General features: G+C 52.0%; 2 protein-coding genes across 2 annotated transcripts; one reads left to right on the top strand and one right to left on the bottom strand.

The window, feature by feature from the left end:
• Window positions 1-422: 422 nt before the first annotated feature.
• FAM43A (family with sequence similarity 43 member A) lies at window positions 423-1,794 on the bottom strand. The gene has a single exon (XM_080604917.1). It carries the CDS (start codon window positions 1,648-1,650, stop codon window positions 559-561), a length of 1,092 nt encoding a protein of 363 aa, XP_080461043.1. The 5' UTR covers window positions 1,651-1,794; the 3' UTR covers window positions 423-558.
• A 4,879-nt stretch (window positions 1,795-6,673) lies between these two features.
• LSG1 (large 60S subunit nuclear export GTPase 1) lies at window positions 6,674-18,698 on the top strand. Its single transcript, XM_080604890.1, has 14 exons — window positions 6,674-6,828; window positions 6,930-7,047; window positions 7,218-7,338; window positions 7,701-7,787; window positions 8,746-8,832; window positions 10,918-10,978; window positions 11,631-11,807; window positions 13,083-13,496; window positions 13,788-13,889; window positions 14,714-14,857; window positions 15,183-15,306; window positions 15,854-15,933; window positions 16,530-16,703; window positions 18,067-18,698. Exons 1-14 carry the CDS (start codon window positions 6,754-6,756, stop codon window positions 18,244-18,246), a joined length of 1,944 nt encoding a protein of 647 aa, XP_080461016.1. The 5' UTR covers window positions 6,674-6,753; the 3' UTR covers window positions 18,247-18,698.
• The last annotated feature ends 417 nt before the right edge of the window (window positions 18,699-19,115 follow it).

Raw genomic sequence — 19,115 nt, 5'->3', positions numbered from 1 at the left:
GGCGCCCCCCGCCCCCCCCCCCCTCGGATGTGAGATTTCTGACTGTAAACAAGGCGCAACACCTCCCTCCCTCCCTCCCTCCCCGGGGAAAGCTATTCCAGGAATTTGGCAGATCTTCAAGGGCTGAGCCGGAGGTAAACAGCCCGCAGCCACCTCCCGTCCTCGGGCCGCGGCAGCCCCCGGCCCCCGGTCCCGGGACGCGGCGGCGCCGCAGGGACCCGGTGCGCTCCCGGAGGGGCCCCGGGGAGACGCGGGGGGACCCGGTGCGCTCCCGGAGGGGCCCCGGGGGGGATCCGCAGCGGCCATGCACACCCGAGGGGGGGCCGCGCGGTGCCGCCGGAGGGGTCCCGGTGCTCCCCGGTGCAGCCACGGGCTCCGGCAGGGGGACGCCGTGCGCTGGCCGCGGAGGGGATCCGGTGCTCCCGGGGGGGCTCGGGGGCACCCCGGCGTCCCGGGGGCGGCCCGGCGGAGCCCCGCGCTCCCGGCAGGGGCCGTGCGCTGCCGGGGGGGCCGCCGGTGCCCCGGGCCGAGCCGTGCGCCCCCGGCGCCGCCGTGCGCTCAGCCGCTCTCCGGGTCGCCGGGGGGCGACTGCTCGGCGCCGTTGCAGGCCGGGGCGGCGCCGTCGGGGCCGTTGCTCTCCAGGGAGGACTCGCTGCCCGTGCTCTCCCCGGAGAGCAGCCGCCGGACGCGGAGGTCGGCGCGCAGCGAGCGCAGGTCGTTGCCCAGGCTGAGCTCGCCCAGGTCGCGCAGGAGCTGGCCCAGCTCCGGGGCCTCGCCGCGGCCGGCGCCGGAGCGCAGCAGCTCGCCCTCGGGCTCGCCCAGCGCCTCCAGGATGTCCTCGCAGTCCTCGCAGTGCATGGCCCGCTCCTCCTGCTCCTCGCCCAGCAGGTCCTCGGTGATGGAGCCCAGCTTGGGCGCGCTGCGGCTCCGCTCCACCGGCGGCTTGTAGCAGCACTGCCCGTTGAGCAGCTTGCGCAGCGGCACCAGCGGGATGCTCTGCTCGCCCACCAGCTGCTGCTGCTGGTGCCGCGCGTCGTCCCGCTTCTTCAGGCGGCGGAACTCGGCCAGCGCCGTGGCCGAGGTCTGGTAGAGCAGCAGGGCCATGGCCTTCGCCTTCTCGGGCTTGGAGACCAGCACAGCGTGGCAGCGCAGCATCACCGCCTTGTGCTTCAGCTCGTGGCGGTAGATCCAGGCGAAGACGCGCGGCAGGCGCGGGTCGGCCACGCAGTAGGTGACGCGGTGCAGCAGGTAGAGGTGGCCGGGCCGCCGCAGCCCCTTGTCCTCGGCGTGGGCCATGCGGATGCCCTGCGCGCTGATGGTCAGCTTCATCTTGGTGCCCTGCCGGCCGGCCTCGCTCTTGCTCCAGATCTTGCAGACGGCCAGGTCGGTGCAGCCCTCGCCCTTGGACTGGATGGTGGTGGCGTTGCCCAGGTAGAGCACGGTGTACGTGGGATCCTCGCTGGTCACGCGGAATTTCCGCCGCTTGGAGCGGAACATGCTGCCCACGCGGTGCAGGGCGCTCTCGGGGCACGCTCGAGCCAGCGAGGTGAGCGCCGAGTAGTGCACGCTCACCGCGTAGCCCTTGGCCTTGCCCTGCCGCCTCGCCTCGCCGGCGCCCAGCTCCACCTTGCTCCGCTTCCAGGGCAGCATCGCCCCGCCGAGCCTCGGCTACGCGCCGCGCCGCCGGCTCGGGCCGAGGGGGCTCATGCCACGGCGGGGGCGGCCGGGCTGCCCGCCCGCCTCACATCCTCGCGGGACCGCGGCCGGAGATATAGGGCGGGCGCCGGCGCTCCGCGGGCGCGGAGAGGGGAGGCCCCGCGCACCGAGGGCGGAGCGCCCGCTGCCCGCGGCCCGCGGAGCCGCCGCCGCCGCCGCCGCCGCTCCGCTCCGCTCTGCGCCGCCGCCGCTGCTCTGCGGCCCCGGCCCCGGCCCCGGCACCGCCACCGAGGGGCGGGCAGGGGGCGGTGTCAGCCCCGCCGCGCCGCCCCGCAGCGCCCCGGCCCCGCCGCCGGGCAGCGCGGAGCCGCAGGGCACCGGGGGGCTGCGGCGAGGGGAGCCCCCCCCCCCCCCCCCCGGTGCAGCAGGGAGACCAGAAGCTTCCTGCAGCTTTCTGCTACGGGCGCTCGGGCACGTTCCCCTAACGGAGAGCTTCAGAAAGGCGGCCCCCGGCTGCTCGCCGCAGCTCCCCGCAGCGCTGTCCTGCCCTGTGCGCAGCGAGTCCCGAGCCGCTTTCTCGGGGTGTCCAGAAGTGCTCGACGGAACGGCAGCGAATACTTATTAATGCGGTAAAACAGGCAAAAGTGCGCTTAAATCGCCTGGCAAACCGTTTGCAGAGTTTGGATGGATTAGAACAAATTGTCGTTATTATTATTGCGTTGTGCCACCTAGCAGACTGCCCGGGAACTGCAGGTAACCGCAGCGGCCGGGGCCCGACTGCTCGGAGCCCGGCTGCCCCCGGCTGCTGCACCCCGAAACCAGCCCCGCACCGGGGGCAGCGCTGCAGACGCGGTCCCCAGGGGCCCAGCCCGGGCTGGCGGCGGGGACCCATGACCGCATCTGTTTCCAGAGGCGCTGCTGGGTGTGTGTCTGCAACACACGGCGTTTCCTGTCTCTGGCGGGTCTAGCGCAGCACTTTTGCAGCGCTAGAAAGCCTGTCGCTGGCTCTGGAAAGTGCAGGCTTCATTTTTCGTCCTGGGCGTAAAGCCCTGCACCCTCTGAAATGCTGTAATGGGCTCAGCACACGTGCGTGGGGTGGCACTTCCATCCCGTGCTGCCTTCTTGGGGTGCAGGTTTCGGTGTCGCCCCTCACGGAGCCCGACGGGTGCCGCAGCCGGGGAGCAGCACCCAGCGCAGCTGCCTATGGGCCAGCCGAAAGTGCAGCTGCAGGGAAGGTGCCTTGTGGTTTAAACCCTGCCCAAGGATGGAAATTGTCTCAGCTCGGCTCCTAACTGTACTTTCTCACCGTTTGGTGTGCCAGATCATTGCAGCCTTCCATGCTTCGTTAGTGGGCCTGATTAGCATCAGGACCGTCTCTGTCTGCTTCGGTTCGGGGCTGACCCCTCCTAGCCCCAAGCTGGGGGCTGTGTTGCGGTGTTTCCAGCCCAAGGCTGGGTGGTGCTGCTGCTGGGTGTCTGCATGAAGTCTGGCAGCACAGAGAGGCTCAGTTATGTCTGAGACACCAGCCCTAAGCGTGGGGATGCTCCCGTGGATGTCTGCGTTTCATTGCCAGGAGGGGAACCTGAGGCACAGCATGGCAGCGGCCAGCCCTGCAGGGCCGGGACAAGCACGAGGCTCCCTGAGAGGACGGCAGGACCCGAGCTCTGCAGGGCATGCACGCCAGGGGCTTATCTACACAGCCCTGTAGCCTGGGGGGGAGCAAAGCAGCCAGCTCTCCATTTACGTTACACACCAGCAGCTACCGAGCATCACCTGCCTCTGTGCGCCCGCCCGGCGAGCTTTTCCACGGCGTGGGAAAGTCTGGCAGATACAATCTCTCCCGAGCAGCCCGGCCTTCCCTGCTCACAGCCTGCGCTGCAGCGCTGTGCCTGGCCCTTGGCAGCGCTCCCCCTTCCTGCCCTGCTCCACCCTCCTCCTCCTCGCTCTGCAGGATGAGGCCCAGGGCTGCACCCCACTGCCGGCTGTGGGCTCGGGGTGTGCTGCCCACCACCCCTGCTGGGGAACGTACTGCCTGCCCCGCTGGTGCTTCCTGGATGGGTGACACCCTGTGGGGAGCAGCCCCAGCACCGGGGTGGGTTTTGTACCCTGCAGCCGGAGCTGGCAGAGGTCTGCATGGCTGGGGAGGGCAGCGGGAAGAGGATGCCGCTTCTGCCCGAGCAGCCTGCCGATGGGGGAAAGTGGATGTGATGAGGCCGAAATAATTCATGGGGTTGTATCAATTTTGTCAGCATGTGAACACACCCTAGATAGCAGCAGATCTCATCTTGCTGCAGCAGCCGAAGTGACACAGTCAAAGTGAAACGTTTCAAACCGGCATTTCAGTATTTTCCAAAACAAAGCATTTTAGAAGCTCTGTAACTGTGATAAGTGTCGGCGCTTCAACCCTTTGTTCCCAAGTGGGACAGAGGAAACATTGAAATGTCAGGATTTCCCATGAAAATGAAAGCCTGAGCAGAGCCCAGGCTCCACAGGGCAGGACGGGCGCTGTGTCCCCTGCCCCAGCACTGCTCCTCCAGCTCTTGCCTGCTGCGCGGTGCTGGGGCAGCCCGAGATGGGCTGGGCAGCGGGTGGCGTGAGGCACACCCCTGCTGTCAAGGAAAAGGGTCATTATTGGCCTTTAATTGACACCTCCTGCTACCCTGCGTGGGTGCCATAGGGCATCAGCGCCCCATCCTGATGGGCCAGGACTTGGAAGGAGCAATGCCAGGAGGGTGTGAGGAGCGTGGGGTGCCCACGCGGTGACGGCCCTGGCTCCCCCTCGGCACACCGAGGGATGCTGCCGGCACAGCTTGGGGTGCCGCAGCCTGGGTGCCAGGGATGTGCCTCTGGGCAGGGCAGCTGAGGCCACGGCGGTCGCGGCACACCTCCGCCACCGCGGTTGTTTTTCAGACACCGAGGGCGGGCACACCCCGCTTCCTGCACAGGCGGCCCCGGCGCTTCCTGCGCCCGCTGCTATAATTAGAAGGGCAGCAGGGGGCCAAGCCCCCAGGAGGTGCTCACGGACCGTGCCAAGCACCCGACCTCCTGCTGTGCCAGCAGCCGAGGGGCAGAGGTGGCGTTGGGGCGGTGTCCTCTGCCCGATGTCCCAGTGCCACGAGGGCAGCCCCTGCCCGTGGAGAGGGGAGCGGGCAGCCATGGGGCAGCGGGGCTGAGCCCGGGTCAAGCCAGTGCATGGGAAGCTGGAGAAATCCCCTTCCTGCTCCGATGCACGTGGCCCTGCCTGATTAACCTTCCCCCACCCCAACAGGCAGGAAGGTGATTTTATCTTCGTGTGGCTGGTGGAATAAGTGGAGTCTGAAAAACTTGCCGGAGGGCACCAGCAGGGTTGGTGCCTTTCCAGGGCTCAGCCTGCTCCTGGAGAGGAGTGAGCCCACTCCCAAAAGACCAGGCTCCCCATCTTCCTGGGGATCCCAGGCGGAGGATGGATGCAGCCTGCCCTGTGGCATGTCGTGGTGGCCCTTCTGCCAGGCCCAGGGCTCCTTTGGCACCTCTGTCCCACGTGTGAGGACAGCCTGGCGCTGCTGCTGGCTCTGCGTACCACTTTGTCCCCTCCCTGGCCAGCCCCGTCCCAGCTGCTCTCCAGACCGTGGGTGAATACACGGTGCCCTCCTGCACGGCGGGAGCCCTGCTGCTCTTCAGGCCCATCTCCCTGCCGTGCTGACACGTGTCTGACTGCAGCTGCAAACAAGGGGACTCAGGCAGATGTAACTTTGCACAGAGCAGAACGGTCTGCGTGTCCTTTCAGGGGTGCCTTGGGGGGTAGGGGGGGGTTCTTAGTATATCTGCTTGTCAGGCTTGAGCCGGTAATACCGCTGAATCAAGCATTGTGAAACTGCATGAATAATGAATAGCCATCACATGAATATTTCAGAGACACAGTCCTGAGGTCTCCCAGTGCTGCCTTAAAGGAAAATGGAGGAAAAGTTGTCCAGAAAGAACAATGTTTCCTCTAGGCAAAATGCACTGGCATTGCTGGCTTTTGAAAATGGGCTGCTGCTACTAAATAATTCTCCGGATTTGCATGAAAAACTGGAGCAATGGTTTCGCTCCAAGGCAGAAGAAGTTGGGAGGGAAGCCAGCCTTTTTGGCACAAGCAGATGATTACCCCGCAGTGGAAGGGGAGCAGACTTCTCCTTTGTCTATCCAGAGTTTTTTGTGAGAAGTCCCACCAGCTGTGGCTGCCCTCCAGCCAGCCAGGCGCTCTGTGAACATGGTGCAGAGGAGCTTGGTGAGCCCCTGGTGGTGCAGCCAAGCGGGGTCCGCTTCTGGAGGCCTCGTGCCCATCTCCTCCGTGCTGTCCCGAGCTCTCAGCCCCTAATGTATGTGCATGGGTACCGAGGCCACCTCTACGCAGCTCCTGCGTCTTCTCCTAGAAGACATTTACTCTTCCTCAGTAAATGTCTTCTAGGAGAAGCATATTGCCAGGTGAGGTACAACCAGAAGAAACCCATCTGGCTCGGGTCGGCGCAGCACAGTGACGGGTGGGCTGGGGGACGCTGCAGTTAAAAATAGGGAATTAAGGACCTAGCTGAGACTTGGATGTCTCTGTCACTTGGGTCACCGAGTCTGTGTCTCCCTCAGCACTGCTCTGCTCAGAGTAACCCTTGCTGATGTACACTGCCGAAGGCTTCAGGTGGGTGTGTGGAAGAAGGCTGGATGAAAGCCGGAGTCGTTGGCTTGGCCCTCTGCAAAGCCTGCCGCGGGTCCTTGGCATCCCCTGAGGCACCAGGACCGCCGTGTGCCCTGCGTGGGGTGGTTTTGGGGGAAAAAACGAGGGGAAAGAGGCTTCCGAGGGGGCTGCGGGCATCTCACCGAGGCCCTCTTCCTTTGCACACAGGGACGGCCGCCGGGGCAGGGCAGCGAGCAGCGGCCTAGGGGCCGGGCCGGGCACACGGCGGGGACAAGGGGGACCCGGGGGGGGACAAGGGGAACCCAGGGCGGGGACAAGGGGGGCCCAGGGCGGCCACAGGGCACCGCCCGGAACCTTTCCTCCCCGGAACGCCGCAGCGGGGCCGCGGCGGAGCGGCGGCTGCGGGGAGCTCCGGTTCCTGGGGCGGCCGGTTCCGGGCGGGCCGCATGGGGAGGAAGCGGGGCGCGGGGCTGGGCCGCTGCCTGCAGCGGGGCGCGGGGCGCCGCGGGGCCGCCTCATGGGTAGGGCGGCGGGGCCGGGGCGGGGGGACCGGCTCCGTATGGCGGGGGGGGGACGGGTCGGTCCGGGCTGACGGCTTTTGCCTCTTGTCTCGTCCCGGCAGCGGCACGCCAGCGAGGTGGGCGACGAGGCTGGCCCCGAGCAGCGGTCGGCGGTGGAGCAGAGCCCGCTGGAGGAGTTCCTGGCCACGGCCGAGCTGGCCGGCACCCGCTTCGTGGCCGGTGAGGGGCTGGCGGCGGGCTGGGGGGTCCCGCGGCTGGGGCTGTGGGGCTGGGGCTGTGGGTGCGGGCTGGGGAAGGGGTCCTGGGGCAGAGGGGGTGGGCAGCGGGGGTGCTGCCAGCCGCACCCAGGCTCTGTGTGACTGCCTCTGTCTCTCCCTCCCGTCCCTCAGAGCGGCTGAACATCCAGTTCGTGTCAGCCCAGACCCGCACCGGCCTCCTCACGGCCCAGGAGGCCCAGCACGTCCGGCAGCTGCATGAGGAGAACCGGCAGTTCCTGCGCATCCCGCGGAGGTGGGTGCTGCCAGGCTGGGACGGGGTCCTGCTGTGGTGGGGGGCTCGGGTGTCATCGTCCGTCAGCCTGGGTACGGGACGCTGCTTCATCACTGCCCCGGTTTGGGGGATGCTGTGACCTGCCCTTCACAAACCTGTGCTAGTGCGCAGGTGCCTGCCTGCCATGCGGGTGCTGCCAGCCCCAGCATGTCTGTCCTGGTTACATGGGTTTTCTGCTCAAAGCTGGGCATTGCTGGAGCTGGTGCATCGAGGCTGCAGGCTGTCCCCACCCAGCAAACCTTTCCTGAGCTCTCTGCATGGTGGACAGAGAGATGAATCCCCTGCCTTAAACACCTTGTAATTCTTAGTTGCATTTGTTGCAGGCCATATTGGGATAGGACAACCAGTGCAGAGGACTTGAAGCAAGCTGAGAGAGAGAGCTTTCTCAAATGGAGGCGACAGCTTGCCCAGTGAGTATGCACTTGTGTGTGTGTGGTATATAGCTGGTCAGATTTGGAGCTGCAGGAAGAGGTGGGTTGTATTTATCATTATTGGACGTCTAAAATTAACCTCTTCTCAGTGGCTCCTTGTACTTGTTCTAGAAGGTTGGACAATCCAGTCACAGTACAGACACACCTTTGTGGTGAGCTCCATGTAGTTCTACTGTGCGTGCACAGTCTTGTACTGCTTACAGCCGAAATTCTTGCAGTGCTTACCCATAGCTGCTCTTCCTCAATCTCCAAACTGTGTTATCTGGTTTATTAAAAGTACTGCATTCAGCCTTGCCCCTGTGATTCCCTAATGTTCACGGCGGAGCGTGTTGCGCTCTTGACTTTGGAGTGATGAATGTCATCTAAGAGCAGCAGTGCTGCCCTGAGAGTATGGTGCTGCCAGCTCTGTCTACAGCAGATTGTGCTGGTCCTGTGCTGCCTCTGCTGGCCTGGCGAGTTAGGTTGTATCTGCATGCACACAGTGAGCCTGCTTTGCCCTGAGCAAAGTCGCTCAGGCTCTGCTAATAGTGAGTTTAAGATTGTATAGAGCTATTTCAAGTATTGTCCTGAAATACGTTATTTTCTCAAGGTGATACTTGGTTGAGTAATAACTGCTGGCATTTGGAATAACTTCCCAGGTTTGTTACTGCAGCTCTGAAATTTCACAGGAAGATGAGTTTTTGCCCTTTTCATTATTTAGCATTTCCCTGTTGGTACAGTCAGGAGCCGTTGTGTTCCTGTTGAATCAGTGCCACTGACATGACTTTACCTGGGTGCCTCATCTATTTGCAAAACTAGCAGAAACAGTACCTGCATTTGAGTCTGATTTTGATAGCTCTCTCTGTAACTAAAGTCTCATGGGCCTAAGGAAGAGCCAGTGGCGTGCTTTTTGCCTGACGTGGGCCAAATGTGATGTCTTTACTCTGTTTTACCATAGCCTTGAGGAAGAAAAAAAGTTAATTCTAACCCCATTTGAACGGAACTTGGAGTTTTGGCGTCAACTTTGGAGAGTCATTGAAAGAAGGTAAAAAAAAATAAATTACTGCCTGCTTTTTAAAAGTAATGTTTAATGTTTTTTCCTGAATTGAAGCTTTTGAGCCACGTATCAAGTGTCTGAGCACTGGAAAAGCAATTACAGTAAGTAATGTTTTGTTATCAGCACTGAAGAGATTTTGTTTTGAAGCGATCAAAAGGTGACGTCAGGAAGAGCAGCTGATAGTGCACGCTAGCTCTCAGCATGGCAATTCTGCAGATAGTTCACTGTGAATCTCCAGTGATTCTTCAGATGCTGCTGCTTGTGGCTTCTTCCAGTAACTCTGTGTGGGAGGCATCTTTTAAGAATGTTTCTTTGAGGTCTTATGCCAAGATTAACCCTTGCCCCTATCTCTTAACCACACAGTTGTATCCTGACTTCCAGGGGTGGGAGAGAAGGGAGAAAAACGAAGTAGCATTTGGAAAGAAAGAGCCTCTTGGTCTTTGGCTTCTTGTCGTGCAGAGAAATTGCAGCAGTGCACAAAAGACAGCAGCCTGTCATATCACAGAAATAGCTTTGTTTGCTCTGCAGAGCTGTAATACAATAGGAGCGCTATTTCCTAAGTTAATCTGACTGGGGCATTTAATTTCAGTAGTAATTAATTTTGAGCATCTCTTCTGATTTTCTTAAAATTGAAAAATACTTCATCAGTGAGGTCATGGTGAGCTGATCCTTTCACAGAAGTGTCTTTGTGCTGGGCGCTACCAGGGCTTTGAGTTTGTGAGGGCTGGGTCAGGAGCATCTGCTACAGCATATCGTGATGTGCCCTGTAAGTGTGTGTTTTGAGGCTGGAATGTGTTATTAATGCTTTTTGGCTCTTCTTGCAGCTCCTTATTTCAGGTAGGGCGAGTATACTCTTAGAACCTAATGGGAAAGTCATCCAGTCCCTTCCTTTGCCAGTTAGATTTGATTCATTGTCAGCCTTTTCTCATCACTGTTTCAAGCTAGTTCCCAGCAGTGTCATTCAATAACTTTTCTGTTATCCTATTGCAGTACATGGTGTCATTTGTCTTTCAAATTGATCTTTGAATTTCTGTAAATGTTCAGTACTTTGTACCCATGTGACTTACGTGATGACTTCCTTGGGGTTTCTTATTTATTTATTTTTAAACAACTGCCTTGTGAGACTTGAAATTCCTCCGTTCAACCTGTAGTGTTCTGAAGCTGTCTGGAGCTAACAGAAATCAACAAATAGAATCATCAAACAAATAAAATCAGCATCTGCTAACCAGTATTTTAAATCATGTAACTGGAGAAGTTCTAGTGGAAGATGATGTAGTTATATTTTCCTACCCTTTTGAAAAAAGAAACATGAATGCTCATATCTGAAGCCATTGCATTTAATTTGCACGTAGAACTGATGAGTCTTTGTCATGTATGTGGTGGCAACCTGGTGGCTGGATTTCTTTAAAGCAGACTTACAAGGCCTTTCTTACTTGGAGGAACAACGTGTTTTATTGATGTGTAAGACTCTTCTTCCACTGTTCTACGCTTTCTGTGATGCATAGAGTACAAAAGAAATTTCAAAGATACCTGACAGCAAATGCTCAGTATCTGCAGGTCATTTGTGGGAGATTGTACATCTTCCCCCATGCAAAGGGGACAACAGTGTTCTGGAATATCTTACTGTGTAGGAAAACCACCTCTTCTTCTTTGTAGAACATTGCTGTAGTTTGGGGCTGAGGACAGACAGAGACAAAGCTATGTTACCACAGTTGTTAGTAACATTCTAAGTGATAGAATACCTGTAGTCTTGTTCTTGCCTGCTGACCATTTCCAAAGGGTAGATGGCCAAACATGCATACCTCCTTTCCCCTTGCTTACTGTGCAGGAGAATTAGCTGAGTAAGACAGGCGGAAGTATTGCACAGCAATGCTGCCTTGTGGCATAAATGTGGCTCTCTTAGGGCATGTGGAATGCTAAGGTGCTTTGTTAATTCAGTGAAGGTACGTAATAGGATAATACAAATAAAATAGGTAAAATTCATTAAAAAAACAAAAGTGAGTAAAGTGTTGTTGCTTTTTTGTGGCAGTGTAAGGAGGAATATTTCATGGGGTTTCTTTTTATTTATTGCAGCGACATTGTAGTCCAGATTGTGGATGCTCGAAACCCCCTTCTGTTTAGATGCCAAGATCTGGTAAGTAAACTACCTTCTTGACTGCCTTCATTTTTATTTCTGAGAGTGTATTCACGTGATTTATTTTCTTTTAGTACATTAAGCCACATATCTTGAAGCTGTTCAGCTGTTGTGTTTAACTGGATACCTTACTATTCAAGAATTCTGGCATTACATTATTCTTAAGTGCTTTTTGATATTTCATGCAAAACATAGTTGATTTAGAGACAGTTCTGCTGGCGTTATATTGCAGATATGTTTCTGCTTCTCACTGTGCTCTGGAAGTGTCCGCACTTAACCATCCATTTTTATTCCATCATGCAGCGCAGTCAGTGCATTCATCATTGCATTGCGTCAATGCAATATGAAATTGCTCAAACGGTCGGTCTTAGGAGTTCTTGCTGTGAGGTGCTGGTTAATGTCTTGCCATCAATCTAAGCAGACAAGATGTTTGCACGCGTGGCCAGAAACAACCTGTATTGCGGTGGTTGCATGCTCCCATTTGTGCCTGTAGCTGTCTGCTCAGCAGCAGATCTATCTAGCCCAAGGGATGGTAAGCTTAGCTACACTCGCATGGGGCTGGATGTGACAACTCGCCTTGCTGCTTTTATATCGCCTTGTGGGAGGAGTCCAGACCAGAGTAAGAACTACTTTTTTCTCTTATTTTCTTCAGGAAAGTTATGTTAAGGAGGTCAGCAGTGACAAGGAGAACATGATCCTTATAAACAAAGCAGATTTGCTGAGTGAAGAGCAGCGGGCTGCTTGGGCACAGTTCTTTGAGAAAGAGGGCATAAAAGTGGTGTTCTGGTCAGCTTTGGCAGAGTGCAGACGGCTATCTGGGGAAGAAAAGGTACTGTAAATGATCAGTTCAAACTGGGTGTGTGCTGGCTGCCTCTGTAACTTTTTTTGCTGTTACGCTTGTGATATACCTGAGTTCCTTTCTAGGAAAGAAAGGCAGAGTCTTTGTCTCATGGAAGGATTTCTCTACGGACCTGTGTGGTTATAACACAGCATTTTAATAACTGATTCAGAGACAAAAGTGAGGAAAGTAAAATGGTGAATGAAGCGGTACGCCTTTCAGTCACTGTTCATAGCGCTTGCAATTTCCAAGTTAATGAAATGGTAAAGAATATTGAAGTAGAATGTGAATTTGTTCCTTGAGCTTACTGATGAGTAGCTACAGAAACAGTCCTTGTATATCTGTCCGTAAACAATAACTCAGGTGAGCTGGAATCCTTTCCAAGAGGGATGCTGTGAGGGACGTGGTTATCTATACAGAGGATTTTTCTCTCCTGCTGAGTGGTGGTGTTTCTTTGAGAACCTAAAGTAACTGAGAAACCTTTCTTGCTCAGTGGAACAAAACGTGTTGGTGCCTCAAGTTATATGTTATCAATAAATTCCACTTTCAGGGTTTGCTAGGCTCATCTGTTAGAGCCATTGCCATTCAGCTATGGAATATCCATTATCTTCTTTCAAAAATATGTAGTTTGTTCAGCTGGTTCACAGTTCTTGGATAAAATGTTTTTATAGATTGATGTAAAATGTGTTGGCCCTCTTGTCTTTTTTTGAAAAAAAGGTCAAAAATACTACCCTTATGAAAAAGGTCTTTATGTTTAAATGTGAACTGCTTGCAGGGAAGAAATGTAACGGTTTAGACTAAAAATGAGACAGCTAGAAATTACTGTATTGTTATATTTAGATATGAAACAGAACGTTTTTGTGTTCTGGACATTTGGAAATTTTTTCATTCCTATTACCAGGAACATTTGACAAATTAAAAAAATATATATATTTGCTGGGCTCTGCTGCTGCTATGTGTAAGGATGAAATGTGAGCATGTGCACGTTCACAATTGTGGTCCTGGAGAGAGAAACCTCTAATACCTTCACAATGAAGCGAACCATACGACCAGGAATATTTTTTTTCAGTCTCCTAAAGTGGGTTAGTTTTTTTCTAAATCTTTCTTAAGACCCCTAAAAAAAACCTGTGAGACATTAGGAGTGGATTGTCAGTCCTTGGGATCTGGATAATGAAAAGATAGTCAATGGCACTGCAAGAAATACAGTAAAGTGCAAGACTGTTGGTACCATCTTTAAATTTCACCTATGAAAAACTGTTCACACAGGATCTAGGTACTGAAGATGTAGCGGAGGACCTGAGTGATTCTGAGGAGGAAAGCTCCAGTCCAGAAGAAGATGACACAGCAGACAATAGTGTAGAAAGCATATCCACAGGCAGTGCTTTGCAAAGCCAAGTTCTGGTTAGTGATGATGACACTAGCGACGAATATGAAGACTGTGAAGATGATGAAGAGGATGCCTGGCAAACCTGTTCTGAAGATGAAGGTGGGGACAAAGTGAATGGTATTGCCCCAAAGAGGATAGAAAGAACTGATGGTACTGCAGTGCAACATGTGCAGGAGCAGAACCGGAACATCAGGAACTTCAGCCATCTGGTACAGAGAAATGAACTGCTGGAGATCTTCAAAACCATGCACAATAGACCAAGGGTGAAGGATGGGGAAGTAAATGTTGGACTGGTGAGTTGGACCTTGTGCTTAAAATGGAACTTGCTAAATCTAAGTTTTAATTCCATACACCTCCCATGGGAAACGTTCATCCTGCAGCCTGGCTTTGTGTAAGGATAAAAAACTAGCAAGCGCAAATCACTAAGGGTTTTGTGGAAATATTAATTCTGAAGTGTTGGAACTCAGTATTTGCTGCTGACCTGATTTTTCAATACTACTTATTAAAGTGCTTTTGTCTAGAGCTCTGCTGGTATTCTGGCATGACCCTGCCTAATATCCTTGTTACCATTCTACTTTATCTAGGTGGGTTACCCTAACGTAGGCAAGAGTTCGACCATCAATACAATCCTTGGAAATAAGAAGGTGTCAGTGTCTGCTACACCAGGACGTACGAAACACTTTCAGGTATTGTTGACGAAGAGCTTTGCTTTATTTATTTTGTTCCCTGGTAGAAGAGAACTTCCTCATGAAATAGCTGCAGCTATGTGGGCTCTCTGAGAACTGTCTGCCAACCTGAACTCTGCCCAGCAGCATTTACGTTGGAGAGAGTGGGCTCAATGTATATCATTTTGAAACTTTAGTCCTTGCTTCCAAACTCTTGTTATGCTTTGAGAATCTTTCAAGAGGGATGCTGTGCAGTGGAATATTTTTCCCATGTCTTAATTTAATCTAGGTAGCTTGGCCCTTCTTTTTTCAACTCTGGCCTTGAGGAGAGAACCTTTGAAAATTAAGTGCTCCTCTGAGTAGCTGAAGGTCGCGCTTCAAACCAACCTTCTTGTCCACGGTCATTGCTATGAATAAGTCTAGTTATGCTGCCTCTTTCATGTTGATCAAGTTCATAATTTTGAGTTGGCAGCTCCAGCGCTACAGTGAACATTGTGGCGTTTGTACTTCTGCAGCCTCCTGCCTATTTCAAAAGGTCCAACACCTTAAAGATTTCTGGAGCGCTTTCTCCTGACAGGCAGTGATGCAACAGATGAGAGAGCTGAAGATCTTGCTGCCCCCATCTGGACACCTTATTTATGAACCCTGGAAGTGTTGCTGTCTTTGACATTTTTTTTTTTTTTTAATTCACTGGCTGGGGCCAGCAGGGCAGATATCTGTGTTAGTAACATTTTGTCTTATTCTCATTTGCATCTCTATTTCATCAGTGCATTTGATCTCTTGTTCCTTTTTCCTCCATGGACACTGTCTCGCCTTGGTGAACTCCTTGGTTATTTATTGTGTAGACCTTGTATGTGGAGCCTGGCCTGTGCCTCTGTGACTGTCCTGGTCTGGTGATGCCATCTTTCATCTCCACCAAAGCAGAGATGATTTGCTCTGGAATTCTGCCTATAGACCAGATGAGGGACCATGTCCCCCCCATTTCTTTAATATCCTTTGCATGGGGTTTGTGAGGGTGGCTGCAAGTGTTGGATCTGGAATATGGGATGTAGCATGTTCCAGCCCTGCTAGGCATTTGTGTGGTCATACTTTGAGAGCATACAGGATAAGACAGCCCTGCTGGGTTTGTCATTCCCTGTCTCATTTCAAGTCTATCCTGTTAGCAGACTTGCATTGTTTTTCTGACAAAAACAAAAAAAATTTTTTGTGTTGTGACAAAGTCCAAAACCATTTCTAACATGTGCGCTTGGAGTGACATGGGCAAGATTACTTGTGTAGCTGAAAATCACAAGGTGGTTTCCTTCACTAGCTTACGTTTGCCAGCATATCCCACGAAACATTTTGGAAGCAACCTATGGAATAAGTATCATAAGGCCAAGGGAAGATGAGGATCCAGATAGAAAGCCAACAGCTGAGGAGCTGCTAACAGCATACGGACGTAAGTGATGATACCTTTAAAACCTTTTCTATGTGCCTGGTCCTGAACATGGCCTTAGGAGATCAGATGTAGTGTTTTTATTAAGGAGGTTCATGAAATGTCCTGCCAGTCTGCGTAGTACACTGCTGTATCCTTGAAGCTACCAGTTGTTCTGTGGCACTCTCATCCTTATTGATACCTCCCATCAACTGTGTCTTGAATTAGGCTGTGAAGAATGCAGTGAAGGTTTATCTCCCTTGTCTGATTCTTTGATGCAGTTAATCTTTGGTTTTAAAAAGAAATTTAAAAAACAAAAGGTTTTCTGGTGGTAGGGAGATGTCAGCTCACATCATTCTTGTCAGGTTAGGATGCTTCTGCATTTCTTCTGCAGTCAGAAAAAATCCCCTTTCCTCTATGCTTTCCCCAACAGAAGCCTCTTTCTGAGGGAGTGTTTTTTTGTTTTGTTTTGTTTTTTTGAGGAAAGATATAAATGTGCAGTTAGGCAGACGAGAAGAATGTGTTAATTCTCTTGTACTGACATGGAATGTACTTTTGATTTGTCTTCCAGATATGAGAGGCTTTATGACAGCCCATGGACAGCCAGACCAGCCAAGATCAGCTAGATATGTGTTAAAAGACTACGTCAATGTAAGTTCTTTCTACATCTGGGTTTTCTTTGCTGATAAGAGGTGAACTGAAGGTTTCACTGGAGCATGAAGATTAACAATAAAGCGAATTCTTTTTCTTTGGATAAAATCGCTGTACATTAAAATACTCCTTAAATTACACTATTTTTATGTTTTAAATAAATGGAATCATCATCTCTCTAAAAGAGGCAGCAGGTATTCTGGAATTAAAACCATTTTGTTTAGTTGGGTCAATATTTGGCACAAAGGACTGCCGTTCTGAGTGTTGTAGTACTACATGCTTCTACAGCACCTCTCGGCAACATATCGCTGAGTATTTTTTAATAGGATGTTCCAGTACTCCTCTGAGAGTTTCGTACTGCATTGTTTGAAGCTGAATGTTGCAGCTGAGAGTGATGTTTTGAAGTGGGACGGTGCTTTAACTTAAAAGTTGAAGCAGGGTTTTGCCTGGGAAGAGAGACCAGGTGTACTTATAGTCTGCTAGTGTGAGGCCCTGATCTTCTGGGGGCCCTTCTTAGCTTTGGAGTTGTTCTTTTTCCTCTCTGGGGGTCTCTCTAACTTTTTTTTGATAACAACTCAACACTACTGTTTTCACAGGGGAAGCTGTTATATTGCCATCCACCTCCTGGCATTGACCCAAATGATTTTCAGCACCAGCATCAAAGATGCCCAGACAGCAGAACTGTCCAGGCCAGCAGACAGGTGAAGCCTGAGAAGAATACCAAAGCAAAACAAATTGAAAACGTGGTGGACAAAGCATTTTTCCACCAGGTAATTCTGGGGGAAATTTTAAAGGAATTTTTACAGCGGCACTGGTGTGTCATAGTTACTGGAAAAAATAGCTTCGAGGGTGGAGGGCTGCTGGGTTGAGTTAATGGTGTTAGAAGCTATGAGATATGCACCTAATTTCTACCCAGGAGCTCTGTGTTCTTTTTATTATCTCATAAGTCACTGGGAATGTCGTAGGTGACTGAAAGATAAGCTAATAAGGAGCACATAAGTTGATTTTAAACTGTCAGCAGGGTGACCCTTGTCATTATGAGCCTCACATCAATCTTGAGCAAACAGGAGAATGACTGGAAAGAAAGACAAAGGAAAAAGGTGGTATGACAGCAACCGACCAGGAGTGTGGTTTGGGACTGACAGGTCCTTCAAACTAGCTTTACTTCTTGAGATCACATATTTAGAGGGGGCTATAATAACCATCTTTAAGACTATTGGTTTAGTACTGTGAGGTTATTTTGATTCAGAACTTAAAATAAGAAGAAAAGAATAGAACATAGAAACTGATTTGAAATCTAGTTGAGAAGTCTCAAAATGAAGTGGAAAATGAGAATTTCTCTTAACTTATATGCTTCTTGTTAGGTCCCACAGGGATCTATTTTGCCCCTAAACTACTGAAAAGAAATATTAATGACTTGTAGTGAAATGTCAGATGCATAACTGATGAAGTCTGCACACCTGACAGAGATCAGAATGGAGTGTTTAGCAGTGAAGTAAATGTGTCACAGCGTGATCCATTCAGCTTGAGTAGCTGGGTATGAACAGTATTTGTTTCAGCACAGCTAAAGATAGTCATGTATTTTGAAACCAAGAACTCAGACCCTTTTCAAAAACAGCAAGCTGTTTCAGAGAGCTATGACCTGAAAAGAATTTTTGGGATTACCAGACTCTTCCTCTGGCTGCCCAAAGTGCTGGCACGTCTGGCTGTGAGCCCCAGCAGTGCTACCCACACTCCAGACTCAAGCAAGTTATTTTAGGTTCTGGCTTTCACAGACACCAGATTTGTTTGCAGAGACAATGTGTTGTGTGCAAAGCAGAGACTGTGAGAATCAGTCCTAGCGCCACAGCTAATGTCTGTCGAAGTTCAGTGTCTTGTAAACACTCTGCCTCTGCTTGCAGTGGTGAGCACTGAGGACCTGGCTCAGTGAGGCACGGCTGCAGGCAGAACTGGAAAGTACTGGCAGACTTTACTCAGCTGCACAGCTTGACCTTTCCTGCAGCTCTGGAGCTGGGGAGTGAGCAGGTCTTGTAGAGTTTGAGCTTGCCTGTGTCTGGTTTTATTAACATGTCACAGTTCCTTGTGATTCAATATCTTCTCATCAGTCACTGGTCGCTATGTCTTCCGTTCCAGGAGAATGTTCGTGCCCTGATGAAAGGCGTCCGGGCTACAATGGGGTACCGGCCTGGCAGTGGCCTCGTGTCTGTGCCTACAGCCAATTCTGGGAATGTGGTGGGAAAGCCCTGGAAAAAACACGGGAACAGGAACAAGAAGGAGAAAGTTCGCAGGATCACTAAGCATCTGGAGGCTTAGCTGTGCCACTGGTATCTGGCTTTCCCAAGGCAGGGTCTGCACTGTCCTGCAGGCATGAACTAAGTGGGCATCACTAGCTCACCTGCGAGCTCTGTGCTGGTTGGCCTTGATAAGAATGGGCTCTGATACTCGTGGCTCATCCTTTCTGAGAACAAAAGAGACCTGGCCATTCGTGTTATCTGGAAGTCAGCCCAGACATTTGACTGCTGCTGAGAAGTCCTTTCAGTGGTAGAAGATAGGTGCAGAAGTGTTTTTTCCTTCCACAAAGGATGTGTTTTGTAACTGTTGGGATCAAAGCTAGCCCTGTAAAACTGACAAAAATCTTTAAACAGTTGAATCTTAATGAGTGATGTTTATTACACTGAGACACTATTGTTCATCTCCCGTTTTTGTAAGCTTGTTTGTTGATTTGACAGAATACTTCAGTGTGTTGAAAAATTACTTGAAAAGAATCTTTATTGCCTTCTTCCTTTTCTGCTCTGTGAGCCCTATTCTGTGAAATCCTGCACTGAAACCACTTCCTATCTCCCAGCCTAAGGCAGAGCAGAGCACGGAATGCCATGCGAGGAAAATGCTACTTCTGTGTCCTTCACACTGAGCTGGTATCAGTTGTGTTCCTGTGTGACTTCCCACTGGTATTTTAAAACATCAGTTCCACGTGGCTGGCAAAAAAAAAATGGTGCTCATTTGTCCTAAAACATGTTTAGGATTTTACTTCATATGTTGTCATGTTCTGTCTTGCTGCTCTATTATACGTTGATCTAGTCTCAGAAATGTTGTAATAGGTCTTAGTGCATACATTAGTATTTGATCCTAAAAAAACTGCTTGCTTGGGGTCAGATGTGAGATTTACTTCTCAGTTGCCCTGC

The sequence above is a fragment of the Anser brachyrhynchus genome (assembly GCF_964034855.1).
Source record: "Anser brachyrhynchus genome assembly, chromosome: 9".
Classification (NCBI taxonomy): Eukaryota; Metazoa; Chordata; class Aves; order Anseriformes; family Anatidae; genus Anser; species Anser brachyrhynchus.
Note: the sequence above shows the minus strand (reverse complement) of the source record. Positions and strands in the feature narration are given on the sequence as shown.

Bases quoted from the DNA above. Each gene is read 5' to 3' on its own strand.
- LSG1 (XM_080604890.1), top strand. From the start codon at position 6,754: ATGGGGAGGAAGCGGGGCGCGGGGCTGGGCCGCTGCCTGCAGCGGGGC. The intron at 15,934-16,529 runs GTAAGTTCTTTC...CTGTTTTCACAG, and splicing joins TGTTAAAAGACTACGTCAAT to GGGAAGCTGTTATATTGCCA. The intron at 16,704-18,066 runs GTAATTCTGGGG...CTTCCGTTCCAG, and splicing joins ACAAAGCATTTTTCCACCAG to GAGAATGTTCGTGCCCTGAT.
- FAM43A (XM_080604917.1), bottom strand. From the start codon at position 1,650: ATGCTGCCCTGGAAGCGGAGCAAGGTGGAGCTGGGCGCCGGCGAGGCG.